We start from the raw sequence: 26634 nt of genomic DNA on the forward strand, positions 1-26634 counted from the left end.
CACTATCAGAGCCAAATTGGACTACTGCAATGCTCTCCTAGCAGGCACCTCTGCCAAAAATCTAAATAGGCTCCGAATAGTCCAGAACAACGGGCTCAGCGCAGCCCTGAAGAGACCACATCACGCAGGCCAGACGGTCCGCCCACTGGCTCCCTGTAAAAGAGAGAATCACATTCAAGACCCTCACGCATAAATGTTTAAGCCTACCTGCCAGAAACTATCACCAGAGAGTCCTCTGCACAACCTAAAATAAGCTACTATGCCAACCAACTATGCATCCCACCCATCAAAAGAGCCAAAGCAGGCATGAATGGTTTCCCACACATTGCTCCCGAACTCTAACGCCCTACCACTAGCTCTAAGGGATGAGACCTCCCTCCCTGCTTTCCGCAAAGGCCTCAAAACCAAACTCTTTAATTAACACATACCCCCTCCCCCTCCTCTTCCACCCCTCTCCTCTGCATTCTCCTGTACCTGTTTAACCCGAGTTACTATTCTGCACCTCCTGTTTTAAACTTATGTTACCACCCTGCCTCACAACCTTGTAACTAAGCTTTTTGTAACAAGGAACGAGTTCTTATTGTCTGTAACAGCACCATGATGCCTCCGGGCTGTTGTGCGCTTTATAAATGTTAATCAATAAATAAATGCCCCAGAAAAATTGCAATTATTAACACAAAGAAAAATGTGCATATTAATTGCAAGAAAGTTGGTAGGAACAGTGGGGCGGTTATATTTCAATAAAACTATCATTCAAATATTTTCCTTAGTGTTTGGTGGTTAATTTCCCTTCAAATTCAGAAAAGAAAATTGTAGCAAAAGATTTAATTAACATTTTGGATTGCTAGGTTGTCTTGTACCCAGAGGCACAAATATTGCGTGGTAGAGATCTTAATATAAGATGTCATGCAAAATGTTATGTAGTTGATTTTGAAGCTCAATTGTTACGGTTGGGTCTAGAAGGAAATTTGTGCCAGAAAACTGCTAATAAAGCATGTTATTTTTGGAATTAAATGTTCAGCAATTGGGGCTTGGTCATGCTAAATGGGGGCATGGAGGGGTTACCTTTGTTGGAGCCAGACTGTCAATAAGTGTGTGCTCTAAAGCATGATGCGAAGGATACCAGAGTGATCTAATCAAACAAAACGTAGTTGCATTCAAGAAATAGATCTTAGCATTACAATTAGAGGGAATAATCAGATTTGATGTGGATTAAGAATTTGATGATATAGAATCCTATGCTAATATAATAAAGGTATGGAATAAAGCAGGGTTGTCCAAATCCAGGCCTCGAGGGCCGGAACAAGTCAGATTTTCAGGATACCACTCATGAATATTCATGAGATAAATGTGCATACAATGATTCTAAATTCATGCATATTTTTTCTCATGAATATTAAAGACGGGTATACCTGACAAACCCATACGTTTTTGGCTCGCGAGGACTGGAGTTGATCACCATGGACTAAAGGTTTTGCAGTTCAACGAAAGAGATTAGTGACTAATAGTAAAAGGAGGTATGGCTGTGAGAAAGCGATCAGCAAAAAGAAAAAACAATTAAGACTAAGGCTGTTGAAAATGAAATGCTCCAAATTAACTCAGAATGTATTCAACAAAGAAAGACAATTTACCATGATTACAAAAATTGGCATGTTAGTTGTAAGAAAAAGATCTGCACGGCATTGGAAAACAATGTTAGAAGCTGTTATTGGACAGATACTCCTATTTTATGAGTACTAGCCAATAGCAAGGTTTAAGTTACTTACCTGTAACTATTGTTCTCCAGCATGGGTCTGGCATGGATTCACATGCTCATGAATATTCCCCGTAGTCAGGCTGGGAATCCTTGGTAAAAGAAAAAACGGTTTCACTCTCAGTTTAAAACTGTATTTCTCCTCTAAATGAATCACTGTCCTCTGGGTCATACTGCCCCCATCCAATGACAGTCCTCTCCCTAAACCCCTCCTCTGGCAGCTATCTTCAGATTTGGTAAGCATGTAAAGTGGCAGTATAACCAAGAAGAGCCACACAGGGGCCGGAGAGAGGGTTCACATGTGAATCCATGCCAAACCCATGCTGGAAAACTATAGTTACAAGTAAGTAACTTAAACTTTCTCCAGCATGGGGTCTGGCCTGGATTCACATGCTGATGAATAACTAATACACAGCAGTACACATTACACAACCACAGGAGGTAGCAAGGCTCAACAGAAGTAATCAACACTTACCCCTGGAACAGACTCACCTCAAGCGAACAGGTTGCGTGCCACTGCCTGGCAGACTCTGGACCCATCCCTGGAATCTCTGGTGACGCGGTAGAACCTCCTGAAGGTATGCGTGGACCTCCACATCGCAGCCCTGCAGATGTCAAGCGGGGTACACCAGAAAGGAACGCCATCATTGCAGCGATCGCTCCGATAGAGTGGGCTCTGGGCGGCCTGGCAAGGCAGCACGATGACAGTGCATGATGCAGTCCGAGAGCCATCTTGAGATGGAAGCCTTGGACAGGGCCATCCCATTATTCATAGGTCCAAAGTTCACAAACATGTGAAAAACTCTTTGTGCATGCCACATAGAACTTCAGCGCACGAGAAACATCCAGCAATGTAATATCCTCTCCGCCAGCGGCAAAGGTTTTGAGAAGAAAACAGATAACACCAAAGGTTCGTTGAGGTGGAATTCCGATGGAACCTTCGGCATGAAACAGGGGTGGAAAGTCAGATACGGCTGCTTGCAGGACAGAGCCTGGATCTCACCCTCTCCTCTGGCTGAGGTAATGGCCACAAGGAATGCCGTCTTCCACAAGAGAAACTTGAGTGGGCTTGATGCATACGTTCGAAGGGTGTCCCCATAAGTCCTGTCAGCACTACGTTGAGTTCCCATGCCGCGGCAGGCGCCTACACTGGCGGAAAAGATCGAAAAAGCCCCTTGAGAAACTCCTTGACAAGTCTGTGGGACCACAGAGAGAATCTTCCCGGCGATCTGCTGTAGCGTGATATGGCCCCCAGGTGTACCTTGACGGACGCGTGAGCCAGGCCAGATTTTGCAAAGGAAAGCAAGTATGGAAGAATCTGTGGGCCCGTGACCCTCAGAGGGGTAATCTTCTGTGACCAGGCCCACAAAGAAAAAGGCTTCCACGTATGGCCATAGCACTTTGGTGCCAACAACACCCTGGCTTTGGTGAGGACCTCCCTGCAATCCGCTGGCAGCTCATAACCACCAAACTCTAAGGCTCCAGGAGCCATGTCTTCAGGTTCAGGGATCCTGGGTCGTGATGAAGCATTGCGCCTCCCTCTCCAGTGAGCAGATCCAGAAGTACCAGCAACTTGACTGGAGGCGACACCAATAGGCTGCGTAGGTCCAGATACCAAATCTGCCTCGGCCACGATGGGGCGATGAGTATCATCCTGACACTGACACAGTCGAAGTGTGTTAATCACACGTAGCAGGAGAAAAAATGGGGGAAAGTCATCCAGAAACAAACCCTCCCATGGGAAGGAGAAAGCGTCCCCCAGGCTCCTCGGTTGGTGGATTCTGCTGGCAAACTTCGGGCATTTGGAATTCGCCGCTGTGGCAAAAAAGATCGATCAGGGTCTGCCCCATTTGACGAACAGATGGTCCACCTGATCCTGATGAAGTTCCCAATCATGGCAGGTGCGCAGTTCCCTGCTGAGGTAGTCTGCAATGGTGTTCTTGGCGCCTGCTAGGTGGAGCGGGACAAGGAACAAATCCTGCCTGATGGCCCAGTGTCACAATCCCCGAGCTTCCTTGGAGAGTGCTAGGGATCAAGTGCCCCCTTGCTTCCTGATGTAGAACATGCTGGTGGTGTTGTCCATGAAGATCCTCACTACCTTGCCCTTCAGAGACCGTAGGAAAGACTTGAGGGCCCAGAACACCGCCCGTAGCTCCAAGATGTTGATGTACAAATCCTTTTCCTTCGGAAGCCAAAGGCCTCTGGTGTGTAGCTGTCCCGTGTGAGTACCCTAAACCTCTAGAGAGGCGTCCGTGGTGACCGTATCCTGGTATAGCAGGGTTTGAAATCCTGTGCCCTGGGCGATGTGGGAGCACACACCCCCACCACTCTATCGCCAGTCGCCAGTCGGAACTCCTTGTTGAGGGGGAGATCTTGTCCACAAAACTCCCAGACACTTGTATCCAACGTGCATCCAAGGATCCCTGCAGGGGAAGCATCTGCAACCTGCAGAGACGGACGAGGTAGATGCAGGACAACATCATGCCCAGCAATGACTTGATGACCCATACCGTGGACATCTTCACCGACGACGGTCACTGCACCTTCCCTTGAATGGCTGCTAGCCTCTCCTCCAATCTGGCGTAGAGGAATAGCGCGTTCTGCAATGGTGTTAAGCAGGACTTCGGATAGGTTACAGAGAACCCCAGTTCCGTCAGTAGCCGGAAGGTCTCCTTCGTGTGCTCATCGGCCAGGTCCTGCGAGCATATGCACATCAGCCAATTGTCCAGGTACCGGTAAACGTGTATGCCCTGCAGACGCAGATGGGCCGCCACCAGAGGCAGGCATTTTGTGAACACTCTTGGGGCGTTTTCAAGCCAAAGGGTCTTGAACTGGTTGGCCTTGCACCACAAACTGTAGGAACTTTAGAGGTTTCCTGTGGATGGGGACATCGAAGGACGCATCCTCTATGTCCAACGTCAAGAAATCCCCTTCCTCCAGTTGGCCGAGCACATGCTGCAACATGACCATCCTGAATATTTGGGACTTCAGTTACTTGTTCAGGAGGCACAGGTCCAGGATGGGTCTCCAACCCCCTGTCTTCTTTCTGACCAGAAAGTATCTGGAATAGACTCCAAAACCCCCAGAGCCATTGAGTAACTAGCTCTATCGCCCCTTTCTGTAACATGGCTCGCTTTTCTTCCAGGAGCTGAGGGATGTGCTGCCCCTTACAGGGAACCGGTGGAATACGAAGGCACCTACATTGGAACTCCAAGGTGTGTACCTGGGCGAGAGCGTTTACCACCCATCTGTCGGTGGTGATCTTCCATTCGCTGACAAACCTGGTCAGCCGGCCTCCCACTGAGGGGCACAAGTTGGGGCCCAACGTCTTGGCCAGTTCAGGCTTGCTTGGGCGCCGGTGCCCTGCGGGCGAACGCGATGGTGACCTTCGCTCTCGTAGCCCTGGGAGCGAGCCTGTAGGCTTCCAACGTAGAGGATCGGGGAGGTTGCCTTTATGATGTGGAGAATCCCTTGGATCTGCTCGATTTTCCCCTGGAGGAGCAGAAAGACAAGCAATGCTGCAGTAGAGTTTCAAGGGAACATGCCATCTCCATATCTGCCTTTATGGCTTGAAGGGATTCGTCTACCGCCTTCAAGAACAGATTTTCACCGTCGTAGGGCATGAACGGCCTGGTGAAAGTTTGTGGCCTTCAACCATCCCTGCCAATGAAGGCAGACTTAGTTTCCCATCTGCTGGAAGCCCATGTCAGCAAGGTCCATTGCCACCATAATGGCATGGTCCGACGCCAACTCCCCTTCCTGAAAGAGGACGAGAGCCTCCATTTTCTTCTCGTCAGGGAGGAATTCCAGGATTGGGCCCAGCTTGTCCCAAAGCTCCCGGTCATATCGGGCCAAAATAGCCAGAGCATTAGCCATCTTGATCGTGGATGCCGCTGTGTATACGACTCTCTACCCCATGGCGTTTATTTTCTTCCCCCTCGTGGTCCGGGGGACTGATGATGAAACCAGGTTGGCTGAATGTTTCCTTGTGGCATTCGACACTACCGAGTCCGGCGACGGTTGTGACCTTAAGCACTTGGGCACGGAGTCCGGCCCCCTGTGTTTCTTCTCCAACCCGTCTCGTTTGGTTGGAGTCGTGCATAGGTTCTTCATGAGGGCTAGGCCGTCCATCCAAAAAGGGTACCGCCATGATAGTCTTCCTCTTGGGACTCTCGTCACTGATATAAGAAGCCTTCCGCCTTGGTTTCCTTTGGCCCTGAAGATCATAGAGTGGAATGATCCCACCTTGTCTGGTGGAGAGACTATGGGCCTCATTACGACCCTGGCGCTAATGGTTTAACGGTGCCGTAAAGAGCGTCGGCGCCGTTAAACCATTAGCACCTGATTACAAGGTCCCTTCGCGGGTTGGAGGCTTTAACGCCTGCTTTTTGCAGGCGTTAAATTCCAACCCGCTAAGGGACCTTGGAGCTAATTACGGCAACCGTAATTTACAGTGCCGTAATTAGCGCCTTCCCCATCCCCATTATGCCCTATGGGGCAAAATGGGAATGGGGAAGGGCAAATGGTGAATGGGGAATTACCGCCCCCGCCAACCTTGTGATGGGGGCGGTAATTCCGCCATCCACCATGCCGGAGACCGGCATGGACCATGGTGCTAGTAGCACCATGGTCCAGCGCCTGGGTCGTAATAAGGCCCTATGAGGGGCGTTCAGGTGCAGTGATTCGTTGTCTGCTGGGACAAAGTCCTCATCTTCGTCGGTTTCCGTGGCAGTCTCTGTTACAGTGTCTGGGTTTACCCGTGTCCGCTTGTGGAGTCTGTGTTAGGGAGAATTCTCAGGAATGTGTTAATTCCCCTCTACTTTAGAGACCCCCAGCACTTTTGCTGGACTCTAGGATGTTTAATTTTTAACCTGGAGAGAGTGAAAGCTTTTTCCCACTCGCTCATGTATTTTTCTGTCATTTGAACAAAATTTATTTTGGTTTTTGGAGTCCGACAAATTCCATAGGCATCCTTTTGCATGGTGTCACAGCACCTTCAGTGCAGTGGTATCAGATTTCTCAAGGTTTAAATATTTTCCTCTTGGATAACTACTGTTTCCAAGAGCAGTAAAGTGAAATTGACTGTACTTACATTTGTAACTTTCTAGACCCAGCACACACTATCTTACAATAGGGTGCTGCAGGGGTTACTTAGTATCCCCTTTGTCTAGCTTCTCATGTAACATTTTTAATGTTACCCTTTACACAATTAATGGCTGGTGGCAGTGGTTATTTTTTACTACAATGATGTGATTTTACCACGGGCTGCGTTCGCAGCTGCAGTGAAGCCCCCATGGGTGTCATTTTTGTCAAAAAATGTCCCTGGTCGTCTTTTTTCACCATTTCTTGTTGTTTAGGTCCTTCTTGAGATTTACTCTGCGCGCCAAACCAGGTTTGGTCAGTTTGTTTGTTTTGGCTTTGGTGGGCTTCAAAAGTGAAACCCACCTCTGGCTCCAGTATGTCTGCTGGGGGCAGGAAGTGAGGGAGGTGCCCGAAACTCCCAGTGCTTAGTCTCCCAGGAGACAGGCATGTGCTTAGTCTCCTTGGAGACAGGAATGCATTCTTAGGGGATTGGCCAGCTGGCTGTCCGGCAAGGACAGCCACCCTGCTGGGTGACTGACAGCTCGGCTGGAATGAATGGAAGCAAGCTGCATAAAAGGTGAGGCTTTATGGCTTGGAAGGCAGAGTCGAGCACTGGACGAAGGAATCCAAAAGAAAAACTTGGAAGAGGCGCCTGCTGCAACTCCTGGACCGTTGGTTTGCCCGGTGAAACCCGGCTGCTGTGCTAAAGCTCGAGATTCGCCTCGACAAGAAAAGCACTACAAGAACGACCTTCCCCTCTTGAGTTGGTGGGACCCATCAAATCCAAAGTAAGCCACCTGGACATCCTCTCGGAGCTGGTTGAATTTTCATTGCAGTCGCTGCTGGAACCGAATAGCCAGGGAGAGTAACACCAGTTTGTGTCTGTTGCTTTTAAGTTGGCCAAGAGCTCCAGTAAGATCCTCCGGACTCCCAGGAAGCAGGACTGACCGAGCCTGAGCCACCTCAACAAGGTGCGGGACCCCAGAATCGGGGAAAGCCCATCTCGACAGCCAAGAACCACAGTGTTGCTGTTTGCGGTAGAAGCGAGGAGCTGAAACACTGAAGTGCCACTTGTTTGAAATGTGCCGGTTGCCGTCAGTGACCATCCCGTTGTGGTGTAGGAGTGCCCAGAAGTCCTTCCTCTTGTCCCCACGACTGAGACACAGGAACAACAGGATCTGCAGAGCTGCACAGGAACAGAAGCCATCTGCTGCATTTTTCTTCAACCTAAAGGTACTGTAAAGTCTGAGAGAACTTATCTCTCTGTGTAGATTTGCTTGTAGCTTCTACTTTAAAAGTCTCCTGGCTTGTTGCCCTACATTTGATTCATATTTTTCACCAAGACTTTTAAAAGCATTGTGCAAAGACTTTTACTCACCTGCAAGAAGTACTTCAGCCACCTAGACTTTTGCCCATTGACATTGGTTTAGCCTGGTTCCCCGAATGACTCATCTCTATCTGCATTTGTGTTGCACCTATCCTTCCAGGAAGGGGTTAACTTACTCTGCATTGGGGGGTCCAAAAGTATTTGAATGCTGACTGCTTAACGAATATTTGTGATCTCTTGTTTGTTCTAATAACTCTTTCTTTTGACACTCTCAAAGCCTACTCTGAATGCAAAAGTGATATATTAATTAGGGGTGTACCGAACTTCGGCTTCGAGTAAGTATTCTTCCGAATTCCAGCTGAAAAAAAGCTATTCAGCTTCGGCCGAATAGTTTCTTGCTTTTCGGCTCTTGCCGAATACTTTGACATTCTCATTTGAATACAATGCAACATGAACTCAGAAAGGGAAATCTAGACTTCACTTTGCAAAACTGAATAGAATTAGACCAGACAAATTGCTATGACACAGCTGAAAAATATCTTATATTTCAATCTGCTCTTTAGGGCATGTTTTGTTAGATTCTTAGACAAAAAAGGTGCTCATCTTTTATACTTAGCCTGCAACAGTACAGGAACATCTTTTCTTTTGGCGAATGTTTATATGAAATATTAAAGCAAACTGAAAGAAATGTGCATAGATACCTTCAGTTCCTGTCATGTCACTTCCCATTGAGTATGTCATGGTCCCACCCCCCTTTTCTTTTAATGACTTGAGTCCTGAGTTTAACATTATCTGATATTTTATCAGGAAATTTTAAGTTCCATATGTTTGTGTATTGGCGAGAAAGAGTGGCTAGGATAAGTGGAAAGTGAGCAGCATTTGTTTGGGTGGGGTGAATAGTTGCGAGACGGAGTTCACGCATTTCAGATTTCCTCTTGACTTGTGTCCTGCATGAGCCGACATGAACCATTTTATACGTTTCTATGTGAGTTGCAGAGAAGTTTCAACACTCGACGATCGACTTTGCAACTGGATAGAGAATGCAATGCATCTGATTCATAAAGGCAGTCCTTTTGCATTTGTGAAGCCTCCTACTTTAACTGGCACTAAATATGCAACAATCTTCTGTACATTTGGTCCCTTCATTTTGGTTAAATCTGCTTTATTTCTGGCTTTTATACTTTAAATAAAGATGCTATATTAATTACAATGAAGAGAAATAGAAGTAAAGAATGTATTTAAAATTGTGCTTTATTTGTTTTTTTAATAAGTGTGTTTTCTGAAGTTTGGAACATGATTTATTAAATAAAGCAACTATTAGGTTTCATATTCGGCTTCGGACGAATAGTTGAAAAACTATTTGGTATTCGGCTGAATACTAAATATGCTATTCGGTACAGCCGAATATTATTAGCCCTAATGCTAATGTCCACAGTGTCCTAGCTATTTAAGTCACCTTAGGGTGTAGGAATTGTCTGTGTGCCATCCCCAATGGGTATTTACTGATTCTGAGAAACCTAAGAGTGTGTATTTCTGAAGTGTATTTGAGTGTTGCTTTTACATTGCTCCCTTCTGAAGAAGGCTTATTTAAATGACTGGTAAATAAATTAATAATTGTTTTGTCAAGAAACCTTGAGTATCAGTGTTTATTTGAATACCTCTCACTGTGAATCTCTGTGTAACTCCACTACTGCTCACATTGACCCCTCTTGAGATAAGCCTGGCTGCTAGGCCACACTACCAACCTGTGTAGTTCAGACATACACCAAAGGTTGGGTCCCTATTGCCTGGAGGCCAAGGTTGTTGTAGTGCACCCAAAAGGGTACTACCGCAAGTCTTTACCCAACAGTCGGGTCCCGACGTGGTGGAGGAGGCTAATGTGGAGACGTCGGATGGCACTATCTCTTCTCACGCGGCGGCTGGTCAGGGGATCAGTACTGCCTATATTTACCTATCCAATGGACTAATGTTTAATAGATGCACTTCATTTGACACCACCATTATTGTGACTAAATAGGATAGTAAGGGGACACATGGAAGATACCCGTCATTACAGTATGACGGTCTTAAGACCAACCACCAGTGCCACAACACAGTTATGCTAGGCTTGGTAAATCATACTTCAATCGATACTTACAGAACCCCTTTTTTCAGGACATGCTTATTGGAAGAAGTAACCGGTTACCCCTCATTTAATTCTGGCTTAAGCCTAATTAAGTATCTACGATTATTCATCACTGTTAACTTACTGCTCAGAGTCATAATTCTAATACTTTAATCATGAAAGGCAACTGTTCCCAATGAAGAAAGGCTTTGGGAGATTTTTAATAGGACATTCTATGCTAAACATAACATCAATACGCTAGACATATTGATATCTCACTAACATTGCCCCATATACTAAAACAGCGTATCAACACAGTTATTGGTCAGTAACTGAAGTGTGTTCACTTATTTAGACAGCTTTAGGTCACTGTAGAACATAATTCTCCAATCAATCGGTCCTGACGTTTTGTTTACATATGACGTCACACGTCCAATACACATGACATCATTACGCTAATACGTCACATTACGCGACAGGCATATTTTTGCGTTGTCTTTCAGGAGCTTATATAGGATGGCTCTGTTAGCATCGACCGTTAATTTAGGAGGGATTCAACCCAAGGATTCACACATTGCCATTTGAGATAAGTGGATCGCACCACAATTAGGAGGTCTTATTGACACCCGAACATATTCACAAGTGAATAGTCACCAAAGGGTACATTATTGACGTTTGAAGCTATTATTATTTAGAAATATAACATTAAAGGATAGTAGTCTGGGCACTGGCCTCATAACGATATTGTGTAACGACAAGCAAGCCATGTCAATTTTCGGAGATAATCATTAGAATCTGGCCAACTGCCGGGTGTATATGCAATGGCATCCATCCATATCAATAAGTCATACATGATGGATCATTTTCGGACCCTCACAGCTATTTCGGTTATTGGCATTGTTACGTCCAATTACCACAACACAATAAGTGACACTGATACTTTGCATTTAACATGCAGAGGTACACTCAACCCATTGACCGGAACAAGGTTTCTTCGAATTACTATGTTACTATAATGCAGATGCGACTTTACGCGTTTTAACAAGGCCAGTTGCAATTGAGCCACGTTACCAATCTATTAATGTATTATTCAGGGCAAACCCTTTTGCTTAGTGGAATTGTATGTTTCTTCCAGATGTGACAGACTTCAGGTGCATCCTTACCAATCAAGGTTAACACTAATAAATGTAGTTTGGGCCACCGGGGGTCTTGTCGATGGGCTGGAAAGAGGATTCCCTCCGCGGTGGCAGGGAAACTCTGGGCCCCGAGGTCGCCTCCACTGGTGTAGCCTCCCCAGGCTTCGCCAGGGCCGCCGCGACTCCCTCGATAGAGGCCTTAGCCGGGTGAATCAAGGCCTTCACCACCTTGGGTGCGCTTGAGGCCTTCACCTTGGGGGGAGGGTCACCGCCTTGCTCCCCGTCGGCCAAATCCTTCGAGATCGACCGGCGCCTCTCCAGAAGCTTGCCCGGGTTCTCGGATTTCCTCTTCCCCGAACCAGAGCGTTGGCTCGTGGTTGATGGTGCCGGGGAAGGCGCGCCCTGCCTGGCAGCCGAAGAGCCCGACCGTTCGGCGCTGCCGGTGCCTGCGGACTCAAGGTGTTTAGCCTTCTGTTGGGCCTCCGTCACCGGGGCGACCTTACAGGATTTAGAAGACCACTCAGACCTTTTCTTCTTCTCACCTGCTGGTCCCTTCTCCAGCCAGCTCGCAAGGCAGGAACGAGGATCCCTCATGGTCCGTTCCGATAGGTTCTTGCAGAACGCACAGTCCTTCTCCACGTGCGTTTTGTCCTCATGAAGGCAGTAGAGACATCTCGAATGCTCGTCCTCCTTGAAAACATTTTGTAACCCGCATCCAGGGCAGTTCCTGAACAGCTTGGATCCGGGCGTCGAGCTTCCCTTGTCCTGGGCCATGTCCATGGTACGCCTCAGATCTTCTGGAATCCTCCAAGAAGCGTAACTCGATGAAAACTTCACCCTTGAGGGGTGTAGAAAATTCCACAACGGGTCCCTGTTGATCGGAAGTAGAACGGTGGAGCTTGAGGCTCGATTTAACCGAAAAATGAGAAAATCTCTTTGAAAAAGCGCGAAAACGCAGTAAAGGCTCGAGAGCTATAGCATGAGGACTCCCAACACTTGAACGTGCGGTACAAATCTGAGGATGGCTGCCAGGGGCAGGGTTTAGGGAGAGGGCAGTCATTGGCTGGGGGCAGTATGACACAGAGACCAGTGATTGGTTACTAGTAAGAAAGACAGATCAGAGAAAGACAGATCAGAAACGAAACTGATACTGATTTTTTCTTTACCGAGGATTCCCAGCCTGACGACAGGGAATATTCATGAGCATGTGAATCCATGCCAGACCCCATGCTGGAGAATAACAGACTTCTGCTTTGCAAAAACAATGGGAACTAGCACTGAAATTAAACCAATCCTCCCGGTTAATAGAATTGCAATGTTGGACCATTCAATTCTGACTAATAAGACCAGTATGGTTGATCCAAAGGAATTGAATGACCTAAGCATAATTGAATTTGCGGATTTACCACTGGGAAACAACACTGTTATATAACATGCTTGTGACCCCCTAAGTGTGATACATCTAATTTGGACTATCCTACTAAATTTACTAACTATATGGACAATTGTCTAATTAGTAATGGTTTAGATGGTCATGTGAGAATTGGGATAACCTCCCTCTCTGAGGGCGCACAGGTCTCTGGAGAGGCGGCGATACACCACACATTGAGAGAGGTGGATGAGAGAATACGACTAAACCACCCAACCGTGTCACCCTCAATATGGTCCTCAGTTCCTTCGTGACCCCAAATCAGAGGACTTGAAATATACTCTTCCATATTGTGACAATAGCTCAGTGGGTTAACAGAAGAACGAGTTTAAATTAAAAATGGTTAGTCTTTTGGGACCCGATATACCGGTGTGCTTGAATAGGAGTAATGCTCTCACGATCTTCTCTGAAATACCAACTTTGACATTACTATCATCTTCAGATGTTGATCGTGTAGCATTTCCTGATCAAAGACACACAGACCGCTCCATTCTTTATTTTAAATCTAAACTGGTGAAGGAGCTTGTTTTTTCTGAGAGACTGACATTGAAATCAATGGGCTTTGACAGCAGTTATGTCACTGTGAATGAGGAAAGGGGCACAAAGCAATCCCCAGGTGGCAGACTTAAAATAGTGGGAAACTCTGAAGCCACAAGGGTTAGACAAATCATTAATTGTATTGAACACTTGGATTCTAACATATATTGGTCCTCAGTTACATGAAATATATGGCTAAGAATCGGTCCCATAGTCATCAAAGGTGTGAGGCCGTTGAGAAGTATGACTTACATTTGAATATCATATCTTGGAATACTAGAAGGAGACATCCATTTAATAATCTTGACGTGATGTGGGCATTAATGGTAGTAAATCTTATTTTACTACAAGAAATGTGGTTGGTTCATCCACCGTGTTGGATGGTTACCAGCGAAACCAAGCAAAGGAGTGCGGGGGGGAGAAGAGCTTTGCGGGGCGGGGGGGTTGTTGATTGCGGTTATATCCATATTAGGAATTACAGCTGTTCTGCTCTCCAACCTCCCATTCAGGGCCATGGCAATTTCACTAACATCTTCTGGCTCTCAACTAATTTTACCAGTACTTAGGGCCTAATTCATGGAAGCAAAACCCCATTGGAAAAGGTTCTGTGAATAAGGGCCTCAATGTTTATTGGCATAAGGGAGTAGCGGATCTGAACAGTTTTTAAAGACCGTCTATCTCCGAGTTTACCCTATCATGGTTAACCAATACCCCTAATGGCAAGATTATTGCAGGGGATCATAAATCAAACTGCTTTATACCAGACTTGAAAGGTGAATCCAGGGAGATTACATTAGATATGCTATCCAGTGACTTTAAATCACAGGCTGTTATGACTTGGGAGTGCAATAAATGGCGCTATTCAGGGAGATGGAATGTTTCAGACCACGTGGCATAGAGGCATCAGTTTGTTGACATTAGACTACATTTTTGTTGACCCTTTCATACTAAACTGTTGTTCAGAATTTAAGGTCATCAGGAACAAATTGGTGATCACTGTATCCTGAAAGTTGACTTCAATATATTAATAATTTGCAGGGAACAGGTTTGATTACCGAAGATTAGACCCAATAGTGCGGGTAATGCTATTCAGTGATCGGACCCCAACATTAAGATCTTGAACTCAGATTTGGACCTGATCATGCGTTACACCCATCTGGACTGGAAACTAAATGTTTTTAATGCTCAACATTTTGATGGTTTTATGGACGAAATAGTAAGTAGAGTAAAATCTGATCCAATTTTTAGACGTACCAAATTTGTGAAGACTAGGCATATTTTTAAATTAAGAACTGCCATTAGTGAAGATGAATATACGAAGAGAGATTAGGAAAATTAAGGCCCAATCAGAAGATTAAGTGATCACTCAACTTGGCATAAAAAAGAAAAAACAAAAGTACAGAAACTATTGTAAATCAAGGCAAACCCTATTTCTCCAGGAAGACGATGAGTATATGCTTTGTATTTTGGTGAAAAATAATACGAGTCCTTTCTAGTCCTCGAGTAATAACTAAGATGCTTCATTACAAATATCTCAATTGAATGGGGTTTTGGAACAGCAATGCACACAGTTTTTATCGACCTGTATGGCTCTGTTAAAGGGGCAACAGAGAACAATATCTTGATAGAAAATAATCAGCTTAACAATCCCTGGTCTCTTGAGTTAGATATCGGGGCTATTCAGGTCCTGCCAAAAAAAAAAAGAAAAGAAATATTCAAGAACCCCTGGGCCCAACGGCCTCACAAATAGTACTTTTAAAGCTGATGTGTCGAATTGGCCCATGGTTTTATTGCTATTGTTTGGGAGCATCTGTAATACATAGGGTTTTCCAGACTCTGAGTACTGCCAATATCATTCCGATATTTAAGAGAGGTTCCAGATCGGACCCTAAAGATTATCGGCCAATTGCCTTAATAGATGCCGACTGCACGATTGTGGCTTCCCTTTTATAAATCCACTTGGAAACCTGGGCCCAAACCACAAATAGGCTGAACAAATTCAAGACTGCGTTCCATAAAGGGTATGCAACCAATATTAACGGTTTAATTGTGAGGTTGATACAAGATGCTGCCTGGTCTGAACCCACTGGCTGTACTTATCTGGCCTCAACCAACCTCTCGGCGGCCTTTGACAAAGTAGATCGTAATAGATTATGGGCCAAGTTAGGGGCTGTCGAGTGGCCTTCTGAGGCTACTAATGGGTTTATACAAACTTTCTGGGATTTATATTTGATTAAATAAAGGAGATCTGTCCAAAAGAGTAGGATCCTATTGTGGTGTAAGGCACAGATGCACCCTAGCCCCCTGCATTTTTAATGTAGGTTTCCGATGTTGCTCCCACCTTTCAGAAGCGGGTTTCATTACTCCAAGAATGGGCTGCTGCAAAGAGGCATGGGCTGGCCTATGCCGATTATTTTTTACTCCTCGATAATACTAGAATTGAATTACAAAGACTTCTTGCCACCTAATTCAATTATGAAAAAGAAAATAGATTATTGATTAATCCTAATAAAACTAGGATTCTGGCCATTTCAAGGGAGAGCAAACAAAGTATTAGGCCTTCGACTTTGGAAAGTACTGCAATTGGGATTACTCACAGCTTTGTTTATCTGTGATTTCATATTAATGCCCAACCAGGCTTGAAAAATATATGAGAAATGTTGTTGAACAAAGCTATGATACTAACAAATCAAGTACTGGAATTCGATAGAAAATTCGGACGATTCTCTGTTACACCAGCTTTACATTTTTATGAAGGTACAATTGTTCCAAAACTCATCTATGGCCTTCAAATATATGATGACATATTCAATCTATTGGATCAAATTGAGGGCAAGCTGTGGCGTCGTATATTAAAGGTCCCTAATGTTAACCCATTAGCTGCCCTGAGATTTGAGTTGGGAATTATCTCTCTACGTGCACATGTTCAATGGTGTCTATTATCACTTTTCCTTAAAATGATCTTGATTGTTGCTAATCCTTTACTCAAGGATTTGTGAGCTCTATTAGACGATAAAAAAGCCCGCTCTGAAGAGTAGGCAATTTTTGCTGTCATTGGGAGCAAAACGCAAATCCATACTGATGGGAATCGCTATGGACAAGCAAACATTGATAGAGAACCCCGACAAAGAAGGCGCTTTATGATCAAGATTGGGTGACTACTACAAATACGTTTCACTCCTACTCCTCTAGGTAGCACTTCACACATGAGCACAAACGTTGTGGAACTTTATTTTTACTAACGCAATTTCTAAATAATTTTTTTAGATCCATTTTATTGAAGCTGCGTTGGAATTTGCTATTAACCAATGAGATTTTACTTGGGAGACATGCAATTACCCAGACTTAAAGTGGCTGTGGATTCTGTAATGAGGAAGGGCTAATGGAAACAACTAAACACTTGGTGTTAGACTGTAATATGTTGAATGATCGCAGAAAGGTATTCATGGACAAATTATTATCCAGGAATACTGTACATAATGATGACCACATAAGGATGAGATGTATAGATACTGGAAGGGTTCCGGAGGGACTGGCTGTGGCCGGTTTTCCCAAAACTATGAATCTGTTGAAAATCTGTTTTTAACAGATGAAATCTTGTGTTATTAATTGTTAGGATATTTATAGATTGTTTATATGTTTGATACTACTTTTACAACTATTGATGAAGTGTTTTTAGCCATTTTATTGTACTAATTCTGGACCATGTTGAAATGTTTGCTTATATTCCTTTTTTTCTCTTCTGTTTTGTAAAGTTTTTTTTTAAACCAAATACAAAAACAAAAAACAAAGAAATAAGGATTTGTATATCGTTAGGTTACTTTACTATGTGATTAGTGTATTTCCAAGTAATCACAATATGGCATAATACTGTAATCATTGAAAGACAAAATACTTAAATATTTGTACAAAGTGCAACTCAGAAAGTATGTGGTCAAGTTGTAGAGTGGGTTAAAACGCTGCCTTCACTGCTTAACCAAAGCATGTAATCCTGGGCAAATAATGTAATCTCACTGTGATTTAGCTGCAAACACTGGAATGCTTAGAAGAAAATAGTCATGACTAAAAATAATCCCTTACTAGGTCAGATTTAATGGTTTTAGAGGCAAAACTGTGCCCCTGTCTGCATCTTTATTAGTGGCCCATTTGACTGTAAACTAGAATTGTGTTACTGTTGCACTAGCTCTCCCTCTGCCTCATAACAGTTGGCAGACATTTAGTCTCATTAGCCAGTCACTGCATCAGACATTCTAGTATAGCAAAGTGAATGCAGCAGAACCAACATTGCTTCAAATCACTGTAAATGCTTGGACCATCAAGAACAAAACCCCAACAGGCGAATGAGGGAAACTCTTTGATATGCCCCACTATGTTATGGTTATTTATTCTTAGAGTGCACACCTTATGCTTTTTTCACAGGTTCTTAGAGCATTGGCAAGTACAAGAGGTGGGGCAGAGGACTAACGTAAAAGCAGGGGGGAGCAGGGCAAGGTTGCAATGTTGATACATGCAGATCTGAAATGATATGGCTTCCTGTGGTATGTAAGCTTAAGATATTTTTTGAGTTGTCAAGAGCAGTGGTTAATGTATGCTCCAGATTGCTAATGTAAATTGTTTTGTGTTGTTGTCTGTAGTGTTGGCCAAAGTGGTGTTTAAGAAGCGTGGAGAGATGTGTAGGTTTATTTGTGCTGGGTTAGTGAGGTGTATAGGAACATTTAGTGTAGGCACGTATCTAAAGGTGGTGCATGATATAACGTGTAAATGTGTTTTGTTGATGGAGATGTGGGTCGAGATGTCCCATCTGTTAGGGTGAGAGATAGAATGATTTTCAGGTGGGATATACGATTTTGAGATGGTTAGGTCTTGCCCAACAAACCACCCAATAACTACTGGGTACATACAACCCTTTTCACTTTTGAAACATCTCACTTGGTCACATTTATTGGTTTATTTTGTTAATATTCATGCAAATTATTCTTTCGTCAGCTGTTATCTCTTATTATGCCATATTATAGGATGTTAGGCTAATTGATGTTACATCGGATAACACTGTCGGGGCACACATTCTGGGCCCACAGTTTCTATTCTGTTGTCTGGGACCTCCATTCCGACTGCCCAATGACACTCCAACTATAGTGTTGCTCAAACTTACATATGATTATGAGAAAAGGCATGGGCATGCACCAGTAACTAGCAATCGACAAAGCAACCAAGCATTATTCTGCTCCCCTACCTCAGTCCAGCCAGCATCAACACCAGTCACAAAACGCTCCTGTGTACTGCTGGCGACATCACATCTACTGGAGTGTATAATGTGTTGCCCGAGAGAATGTAAGGTACATTCTACACCATTATCCAGTTTTTCTGACATTTTTGCTGTGAAATGCACAATTTGAACCCATTATTTTTAAACCTTTCCAAGGGAAACAACGACCAAAACCTTACTGGATTAGTTATGGTCTGCTAGCTCGGTTCATTTAAGGGCAAACAATTACATCCCTTCATTCTACAAATTCACCAGCTGCAACGCTATAGAGAATAGTGGTATTATCAGAATGGGCAAAGGAAGCTATTAAAGTGGCTGGTTTGGTCTTGCTACCTTCTTTGAGCATACATTTCGAGAAAGGATTTCCCTCTTGTTAAAAAAAAACGTCAAAGTTCACCCCCTCGGTGCTGCCACACTGGATCCCCCTCTCCCCGCTGTACCCACAGACAACTTGAAACTGAGTAAATATAAGAAGTGCACTTGGCGTGACAACCCTAGTACTTTGTGTAGTAGATGGGGAACTTGACTTGGACCATATGCCCATGCCCTCGTTTTGGTATTCCCCTATTTGGACAGTGAGCTAAACCTTTCTTTTTTTTTTTTTTTTTAAACCCTTAAGTTCTTATGGGGTGGGAGGACACCTAACCTGGTTTATAATAAAAAGTTGTTGAACACGATAACACGTGTCTGTTCATCCTACATCATCACACATCGACCACCCACCTCAAAGTGTGACATAAATACCTGTGTGATGAGGCAATGCACCATCACCAATTGTCCACCTTTCTGTGACCAAATAAACAAGACACAATTTACTAAAGCAAAATGTGTAACAAACCCAGAGCTAAACAGCACAGCACATAGCAAAAGGCAAATGTTAAAACATCAACTATCAGGTAGCTTACTCTGTCTCTTTGATAAAGGTTTTTTGGTGAATGAGGCATCTTGACATGTTCTTGGTCCCAAGCGTCAGTACGGCGCCCTCTGTGAGGTGCGGGAACAGATCCTTGCACTATCTTGTTGGCCTATGAGAGGGAAAAGAGAGAGAGTGACGTAGTTAGCGAGTGGAGCAGTCCTCAGCCCTGAAGCAAGGTCACCATGATTGTATTTTGACAGAACTGCACAGCAGAGCTCTGTGGTGCATCTGGGGTTGCTAGCCTAGTGGCATGGCAGGCATTGGTATAAGATGATGCATAAATGTTGAGTAAGAAAGGAGTGGGTGGGGGGAGTGAAGGAGGGATAGTCATGGGAGTTTGTGATCATAGTGTAAGTGGCCATAGTGTCGTTACGTAGAGGGCATTTACTAAGGGAGGCTAGAAGGGGGTGGGGAGAGGGTTGCGAGGCATGGAGTGACGCGATAGAAGCCTTGCAATATCGGACGGGTGTGAAAACATCATTTGGGGTGTTGAAAGTGGTGGTGTGGGCAATGTGATTAGTTGGGAGGGCGTCTGGACTTGTAGGGTGTGGGTACGTAGGGCGTGAGGGGTTGAGGTGATCAGCGGGGGCTTTGCAGTGTTCACAGGGTGCGCAGTTGTTGAGGGGGGCAGGAAAAGCGGTGGTAGGTGTTGCAAGGCAGGCATACCATGGCGGGGGGAGTGGGGAGTACAAAGAGATAGCACTCCTCTTACCTTGATGATGGTAGTGTTGAATTTCAGAGGTAGGTCTTAATCTCACCTGAATAACCCACATCTACCTGTCCTCCCCACTTCTATCCACTCCCAACCCCTTCACTGGGGCTTCTGGTTCCCTCGGCCAACCACTGACTGCTCAGGAGGTGTTACAATCCATGACACATACAAAAGGGGTCTTAAGCACCACCCTTTTTTCAGATGTGGTTCCGCCGGTCTCTGGCAAAGGGGGCCTGCAATGTTCATTGTCCGGTTCGTGCGAGAGCTTTCCATCGTTTAAGGATGCTGGCTTGGTGACCGAGTCGCTCAGCAGGCCCCACAAAGAGGAGTGTAATGTCTTGCACCACACTGGAGTTGCTTGACTTGCACAGACATTGTGCTGATGTGAGTTGCTTAGCAGCATAGTTTGCTGATGCTTGGTCTGCACTATGTCTCTTCTGCTCAGCTCTGACTCTCTTTGGCTACTTGCTGGATGTCCCACCATTTAGGATGCTGATAATGGAATTCCCGTGAGCTAAAGAAAAAGACTGCCAGAATGGTGCAATGCAGCCCTGGAGTGATGGACAGCGGAAGGTTTTTTAAAAATGCAAGCACAGGGAGAAGGGACATGGACTGAGGTTGCTGCCTCTGGGGTAGGAGTGGTTCTGGCTCAAATCCGTGTAGGCCACCCACCTAGGCTGAGAGGAGTTCTCATCCCCTCTTGACAATGTCAAGTCTCAGACCCTGTCACACAACTATTTTCGTTTTATCGTCTTCATTAAAAACTCTCCCATGCTTTTGAATGTCCACCAATTGAACCCATCTATTTGGGGGTTATGGACCCATCTTCGGATGGCATGTAACATAACATCAAAGCAACAAATATATTTGTGGTTGCCTACCTAATTTTGAACACTCGGGCATCATAACTTGGGGATTCACAACTATACCTGGAGCAATGCTTAAAAAGCAGAGAGCAAAGGTCTCCATTAATCAACTGGAATACCTAGTAAAAACAAACTAATCTTCTCAGTTTTCTTACCTGACAAATGCTGAGAAATAAAACGAAAAGCAATATGAAGTGCTATCTTAAAGAAAAAAGGTGTGCAAGGAGATGAAAGGGGGATAAAGGGGTCAAGAACAAGTTTCTGACCCAGGAACCGGATTGATCAGCAAAGCAGAGATTAGGCTTCAGATTAAAGTGGTTTGATGTAGTGCAAAATCACGCTATCCCCTGTTCTATACTTTTCCTTTTGCTCAGACCACCTTTTTCAGCCTGCCATGCCAATACAGAGGGGATAGGCCATATGCAAATCAAGCTTGGCTCCATTACAAAAGGGTATGTCTGGGGTTGCTAGAACTTGATTTGCTTATAGTTTTCCCCTTACATAAAGGCACGGCAGGCTGAAAAATCAATGTTCTGGAGGGTTGCCCACAGCAATTGCCAATGGTTAAGATTCGTTCATAACGTCCCAGCCATCAACCTTCAGAGCTGCAGGGTTCCTTTTACCACTGAATACTAACTTGCTACAGTGCAAATTAATGAGCAACTATAGCCTTTCCATATTTTAATGTCGTTAGATGCAGATCGATTTATTCTCACACACATGTAAAGTGATACCAGGCATTAAAGTTGTTGCCAGCTAAACTGCCGGTCATTAGTGCTTCTGATTAAACTGATGCAATGCATGATTGTGATTCTTCCTGGAATGTGCTCCTACTGAGTCCTGTAATGCAAACGTTGACTAGCATTACAAATTTACCATACTGTGGGAAATTTCCCACAAACCTGGTTCTTTGGTCGAGGCATATTTTGCACGCCTGTTAAAGGATCATCATACAAATGATTTGAGAAAAAGCTACATATTTGGAACATTCCCCTCCAGCTACCTAATGTACTGGATACAATCCCAAGTCCTCCTGCAGCACCCTCCTTTGTACAGCCCATAACTGCAGTTTTATGAGAGATCCCCATCTCCTCTCCAGCAAGTTGACGCTAAACCCTGACAGGCCAGGTAAAGTAAAAAAAGAAAAAAAAGAAATCAGAACGTATTCCTCTGATGCCTCGAGTCATAATAATGTCAATATAACTGTGTGTAGATCTAGTGCCACATATTTCATACGCTAAATATTAGTAGGAGTGAAGATCAAGAAGTCTTAATCGAGACACACTGATCACCACCCACACCCTCTCCCCACGACACTTCATTTTCAAAAGAAAAGCTTACAAAGCTGCTTTAGTTCCAACTTACCAAACCAATCGAACAACTAAGATATTCTAGTTTGGCACAACTACTGCCCGTTCCCCTTTTCTTTCCTGTTGTGGGGCTTTGATCAGCCCTTTCTACGAGTTGTCTTTCCTGAGGGTTTGGTTGGTCTTTCGGGTGTTCAAGTGTTAGGGAGAATTCTCTGTTTAGGCTGAATTTCCCTACCTAGTGAGTCCCCCAGCGGCTTTGCTGGATTTCTGGGGTTTAATTTTTTCTCCTGCCAAGAGTGAGACTCTTTTACCCTCACTCTTGGACATGTTGAAGTGTGTTTTCTTGGTTAAACCTTGTGTTGAATGGGCTATGGGGTCTTTTACTCCATAGGGCCTCATGTATTTTTGTGATGTGGGTCACACAGCACCCTCTGTGCCGTGACCCAGGGGTGTCCTAGGGACTCCCCAACATAGACTCCATACCCTGGGACTGACTACTGTCTCCCAGGGCATGTAAAGTCACCAAAGACTTTGCTAGTCTTGAATCCTGAACAGAACCAGTACAAACCATCATATTGTGGACGTACTGGCTGGGGCAATTCGATTGCCCCAGGGTCTGTTAGTCGAGGGGGCACGTCTCCGTCCCCCCTGATCGAGTTTTGGCTGGTGGCAGTGGAAACTACTTTTTATATTCGACCGCGAATATTTTCCTATGGGATTTCCCATTGTTTTAGGCTAACACATTTAATTATTTATTTACGGTAGCCTTAAACATACCGCCGGTTTATATATTTATTTTTATAACTCCGGTTGGGACTTTTTGCCAAAACTGGATTCTAAAATGGCGTTGGTGTTCGCCTCTGTAACTCTGACCCAAAGTGGAGCCCTTTGTTCCACTTTTGGCGGGCTTCTCCACAGAAGCCCTCCAAAGTGGTGCCACTCTGTCTGGGGTACTTAGGAGGGGTGGAGGGGGATTTAGGCACCCTGGACTGAGTTACCTTGGTAACTCAAGTCGCACTCCGTCCTGATTGGCCCAAGTGGTGAGCCGCCCGGCTCACCACTTAGCATGTTTGAGTGACAGCTAGGCTGGGTGAATGGGGGCTTGTTGCATAAAAGCAGGGCTTTGGGGACTGGGACTTCAGAAGTCGCCACAGGACCAAGAATCCGACGAGGGAAGAGCTGAGCCGACCTGCTTCGACGACACCACCCGGTGGAGCCCTGCTGAACCGTCTCACCACTTTTTCCCGACGACCGAGGAGAACTCTTAACGGAGTGGCTCCTTCCCTTGACTGGTGGGGACAACCAGTTTTCGCCTTCTTTCCGTTCTTTGAGGTATCTCGTGGCCGCCTTGCCTGTGCCAAGCACCCCGGCATCCGGAATACCACACTTTACCCCCATACCGCGAAAGTCGGTACCAACCCTTTAACCGGAGGACTCCGCGGCTGGTTTCTTCCCGGGCAGTGCTACGACCTTTCTCTTCTGCTCTTCAGCGAGATATTCTTCTCCCCTGACCGACGTCGAGCCTTGCTGTCGCTGCCTGGAACAACTGCCCCCGCTGGAGGATCCTTTCCGCTTAAGGTACTGTGTTCCGCCTGGCTTCCCTTGCTACCGACTGTACGGGGTAGATTTAGTCCCCGGCTTTCGAACCTGGGAGTGCCTGGGACACTTTGGCTAAACTTTCTGAGCCACTCTAAACTCTTTTTGACTCCTTGCAAGACTTTGAATCTCTAACTAACAGTGTGATCTTGGGCACATTTTCGCTCCGGCTACTCTAAGAGTGGGCCCTGCCTAGTGACTTTTGCTCACCTGTGACTTTGTGCTTCTTTGAGCCTATTGCAAGTGTTCTGGACCTTAGAGTGGTGTGTTTAACCCATTTCTGCTTTTTCTCTCCCTTTCTTGGAAACTACTAGAGTGTCATCTAACGTTAAGCACTCACCTCTGTTTTAATTAAGTGGTGTTAACCTAGAGTTGTCTAGATAGGAGAAAGGATCGAAACTACTTTCATTATAACTGTGTTTGAAGTGTTTACTATATTTTGCTAGAGTGTTTTTAACTTATGTGTGTTTTTAAATAAATAACTATATTCTTTTGAAACCAAGCTCTGGTCAGTGTTTGCTTGTGCTATTGTGTTTTGGTACATATTGTGTATACTTTGCATACTGCCTAACTCTTCTTGAGAGAAGTCTGACTGCTCAGCCACAGCTACCAGGTAAATCTGGGTGGTGCGGACTGCTACCAAAGGGGTTTACTGCTCTACCTGTGGTCTTAAATCTTTTGCAGTGTTCCCCAAGGGAACTGCACAGGTTTCTGCCTAACACTGGTGTACAGCGGTGGGATTTGTATTGAGTATACATTTTATTGTGCTTTAGATACCTTAGTGCAACTAACCACAAAGCTTAGCACTGAAAAAGTAAAACCTCTAACATGTCAGTTATAGAAAGCTATAGTCAAGAGTCCCTTGCAGCCAAAACTGCTGATTGTTTAAGAGTGCTCTGTAAACATAAGGATCTCCTGACTAAGGGCAAGAAAATGGAGCTGATTGAAAGATTGTTAGCTAACCAAAGTCTGGGTGATGGTTCAGAGGAACCTACCACTCCAGCAACTGTAGATGACAGTGTTGAAGTTAACATGGAGCAAAATGTTGATGTTTCTGAGGAAGAGTCAGAAGAGGAGGGTGAGGCTGTTGTAACTGTCCCCCCTAGGCCTCTGCCTGCTCTACCTGCTGTGCCTACTGGACCTTTACCAGGTCCCACATTTAGTCCTCAGTACTTTGAACTGGAGAAAATGAAGCTAGAATTGGAGTATAAGAAACTTAATGCTCAAACTGACAAAGAACTAAGGCTAAGGGAAATGGAGCTCAAGTATGACTTAGAAATGAAGAAATTATCTGTTGAGAATGTTTCTCTCTCTGGCTCCTCTAGAAGTTCCAGTCCTAAAAGACCCCGGATGCCTAAAGAATTGGTTGGTATGTATGAGCCTAAGTTGGATGTGTTGGATTGGTTGTCTCTGTTTGAATATAATCATGGGCTCCAGAACATCACAGGAAATGACTTACTCACCTGGTTGTTCTCTAGGCTTCCCCCTGTTGCAACTGATGTGGTAATGGAGATGGGGGAGGAGGATAGGAAGGACTATGAATGTGTGAAACTAGCTTTGATAGCTAGGTTTGGGAAGACCCCTTCCCAGTATCTTAAGAGGTTTAGGAGCCTCAAAAAGCATGATGGTACCCCTTGGGCTACCTGGGTGAATGAATGTTTGAAAAACTTAGAGGGATGGATTAAGGGTTACAAGGTGAACACTTATGAAGGTATGAAGAATTTGTTTATGTTGGAGACTATTTATGATGCCTGCTCTCCTGAGCTCAGACAACACTTGGCTGATTCCAGGGAATTAGATTCCCGGAAGCTAGCTAAGGCTGCTGACTTGTGGGTTGCCAACAGGGCCACTCACAAGGATTCTGGGGTAACTCAGAAGAAGGATGGGGAAAAACAGTCTAAGAAGGACTCCAAAGAGAATTCTAATACTACAAATTCCAAAGAGGGCCCCAAACAAAACTATAAGGGTAAGCCACAAGGGAAACCAAATCAGGCTAGTGTACCTTCTGGTCCCAGACCAGAAGGAGGTCAGAACAAGCCTCCATTCCAGCGAGCCTTTGGCTCATGCTTTGTTTGTAAGGCTACTGACCATATCAAAGGAGATCCCAAGTGCAAGGGTAAACCTGCAGGGATCAGCACAGTCTCCTTAGCCTTCACTCCTGAGGATGAAGTACAGATGGCTAGTGCCCACTTTGAACTCTTTGCTGAAGAACCCTTGGGTCTTCAAGCAACTGTAAACTTAGAGCCTATGGGTCTGGTTAGTCCCCAGAATAGGGTTGTGTATAACTCCCTACCTGTTAACTCTAAGGTGTATTATGTGGACAGTGTTCTTGTCAATGGCCAGGATACTCCTGCCAGGAGAGACACTGGGGCCAGCAGAACAGTAGTGGATGAAAGCTTCTTTCAACCTGAAGATGTGGCCAAAGCACCCAAAGGTCCCACTAAGATGTCTGGAGGCCCTGTCCAAATGGTTCCTATTCTACCAGCCCTCATTCAATGTAACAACATGACAGTAAGGATCCCTGTCAGTGTTCAGGCTGAGGTACCTGGGAAGGTCCTGTTAGGGAATGACCTAAGAACTCTAGGAGTAGTGTCACATAC

At 44.9% G+C, this 26634-nt stretch overlaps 1 protein-coding gene across 1 annotated transcript in view; it reads right to left on the minus strand.

Annotated features, from left to right (window-relative positions):
• LOC138492039 (poly(ADP-ribose) glycohydrolase-like) overlaps positions 1 to 26634 on the minus strand; it is a 1720160-nt gene that overhangs the window by 1518529 nt on the left and 174997 nt on the right. The window contains exon 3 of the mRNA XM_069618967.1: positions 19540 to 19659. Coding sequence (XP_069475068.1) covers positions 19540 to 19659 — 120 coding nt within the window. The remainder of the gene's footprint in view (positions 1 to 19539; positions 19660 to 26634) is intronic.

The sequence above is a fragment of the Ambystoma mexicanum genome, chromosome 10 (genome assembly GCF_040938575.1).
Source record: "Ambystoma mexicanum isolate Mex_15411 chromosome 10, UKY_AmexF1_1, whole genome shotgun sequence".
Taxonomy (NCBI): Eukaryota; Metazoa; Chordata; class Amphibia; order Caudata; family Ambystomatidae; genus Ambystoma; species Ambystoma mexicanum.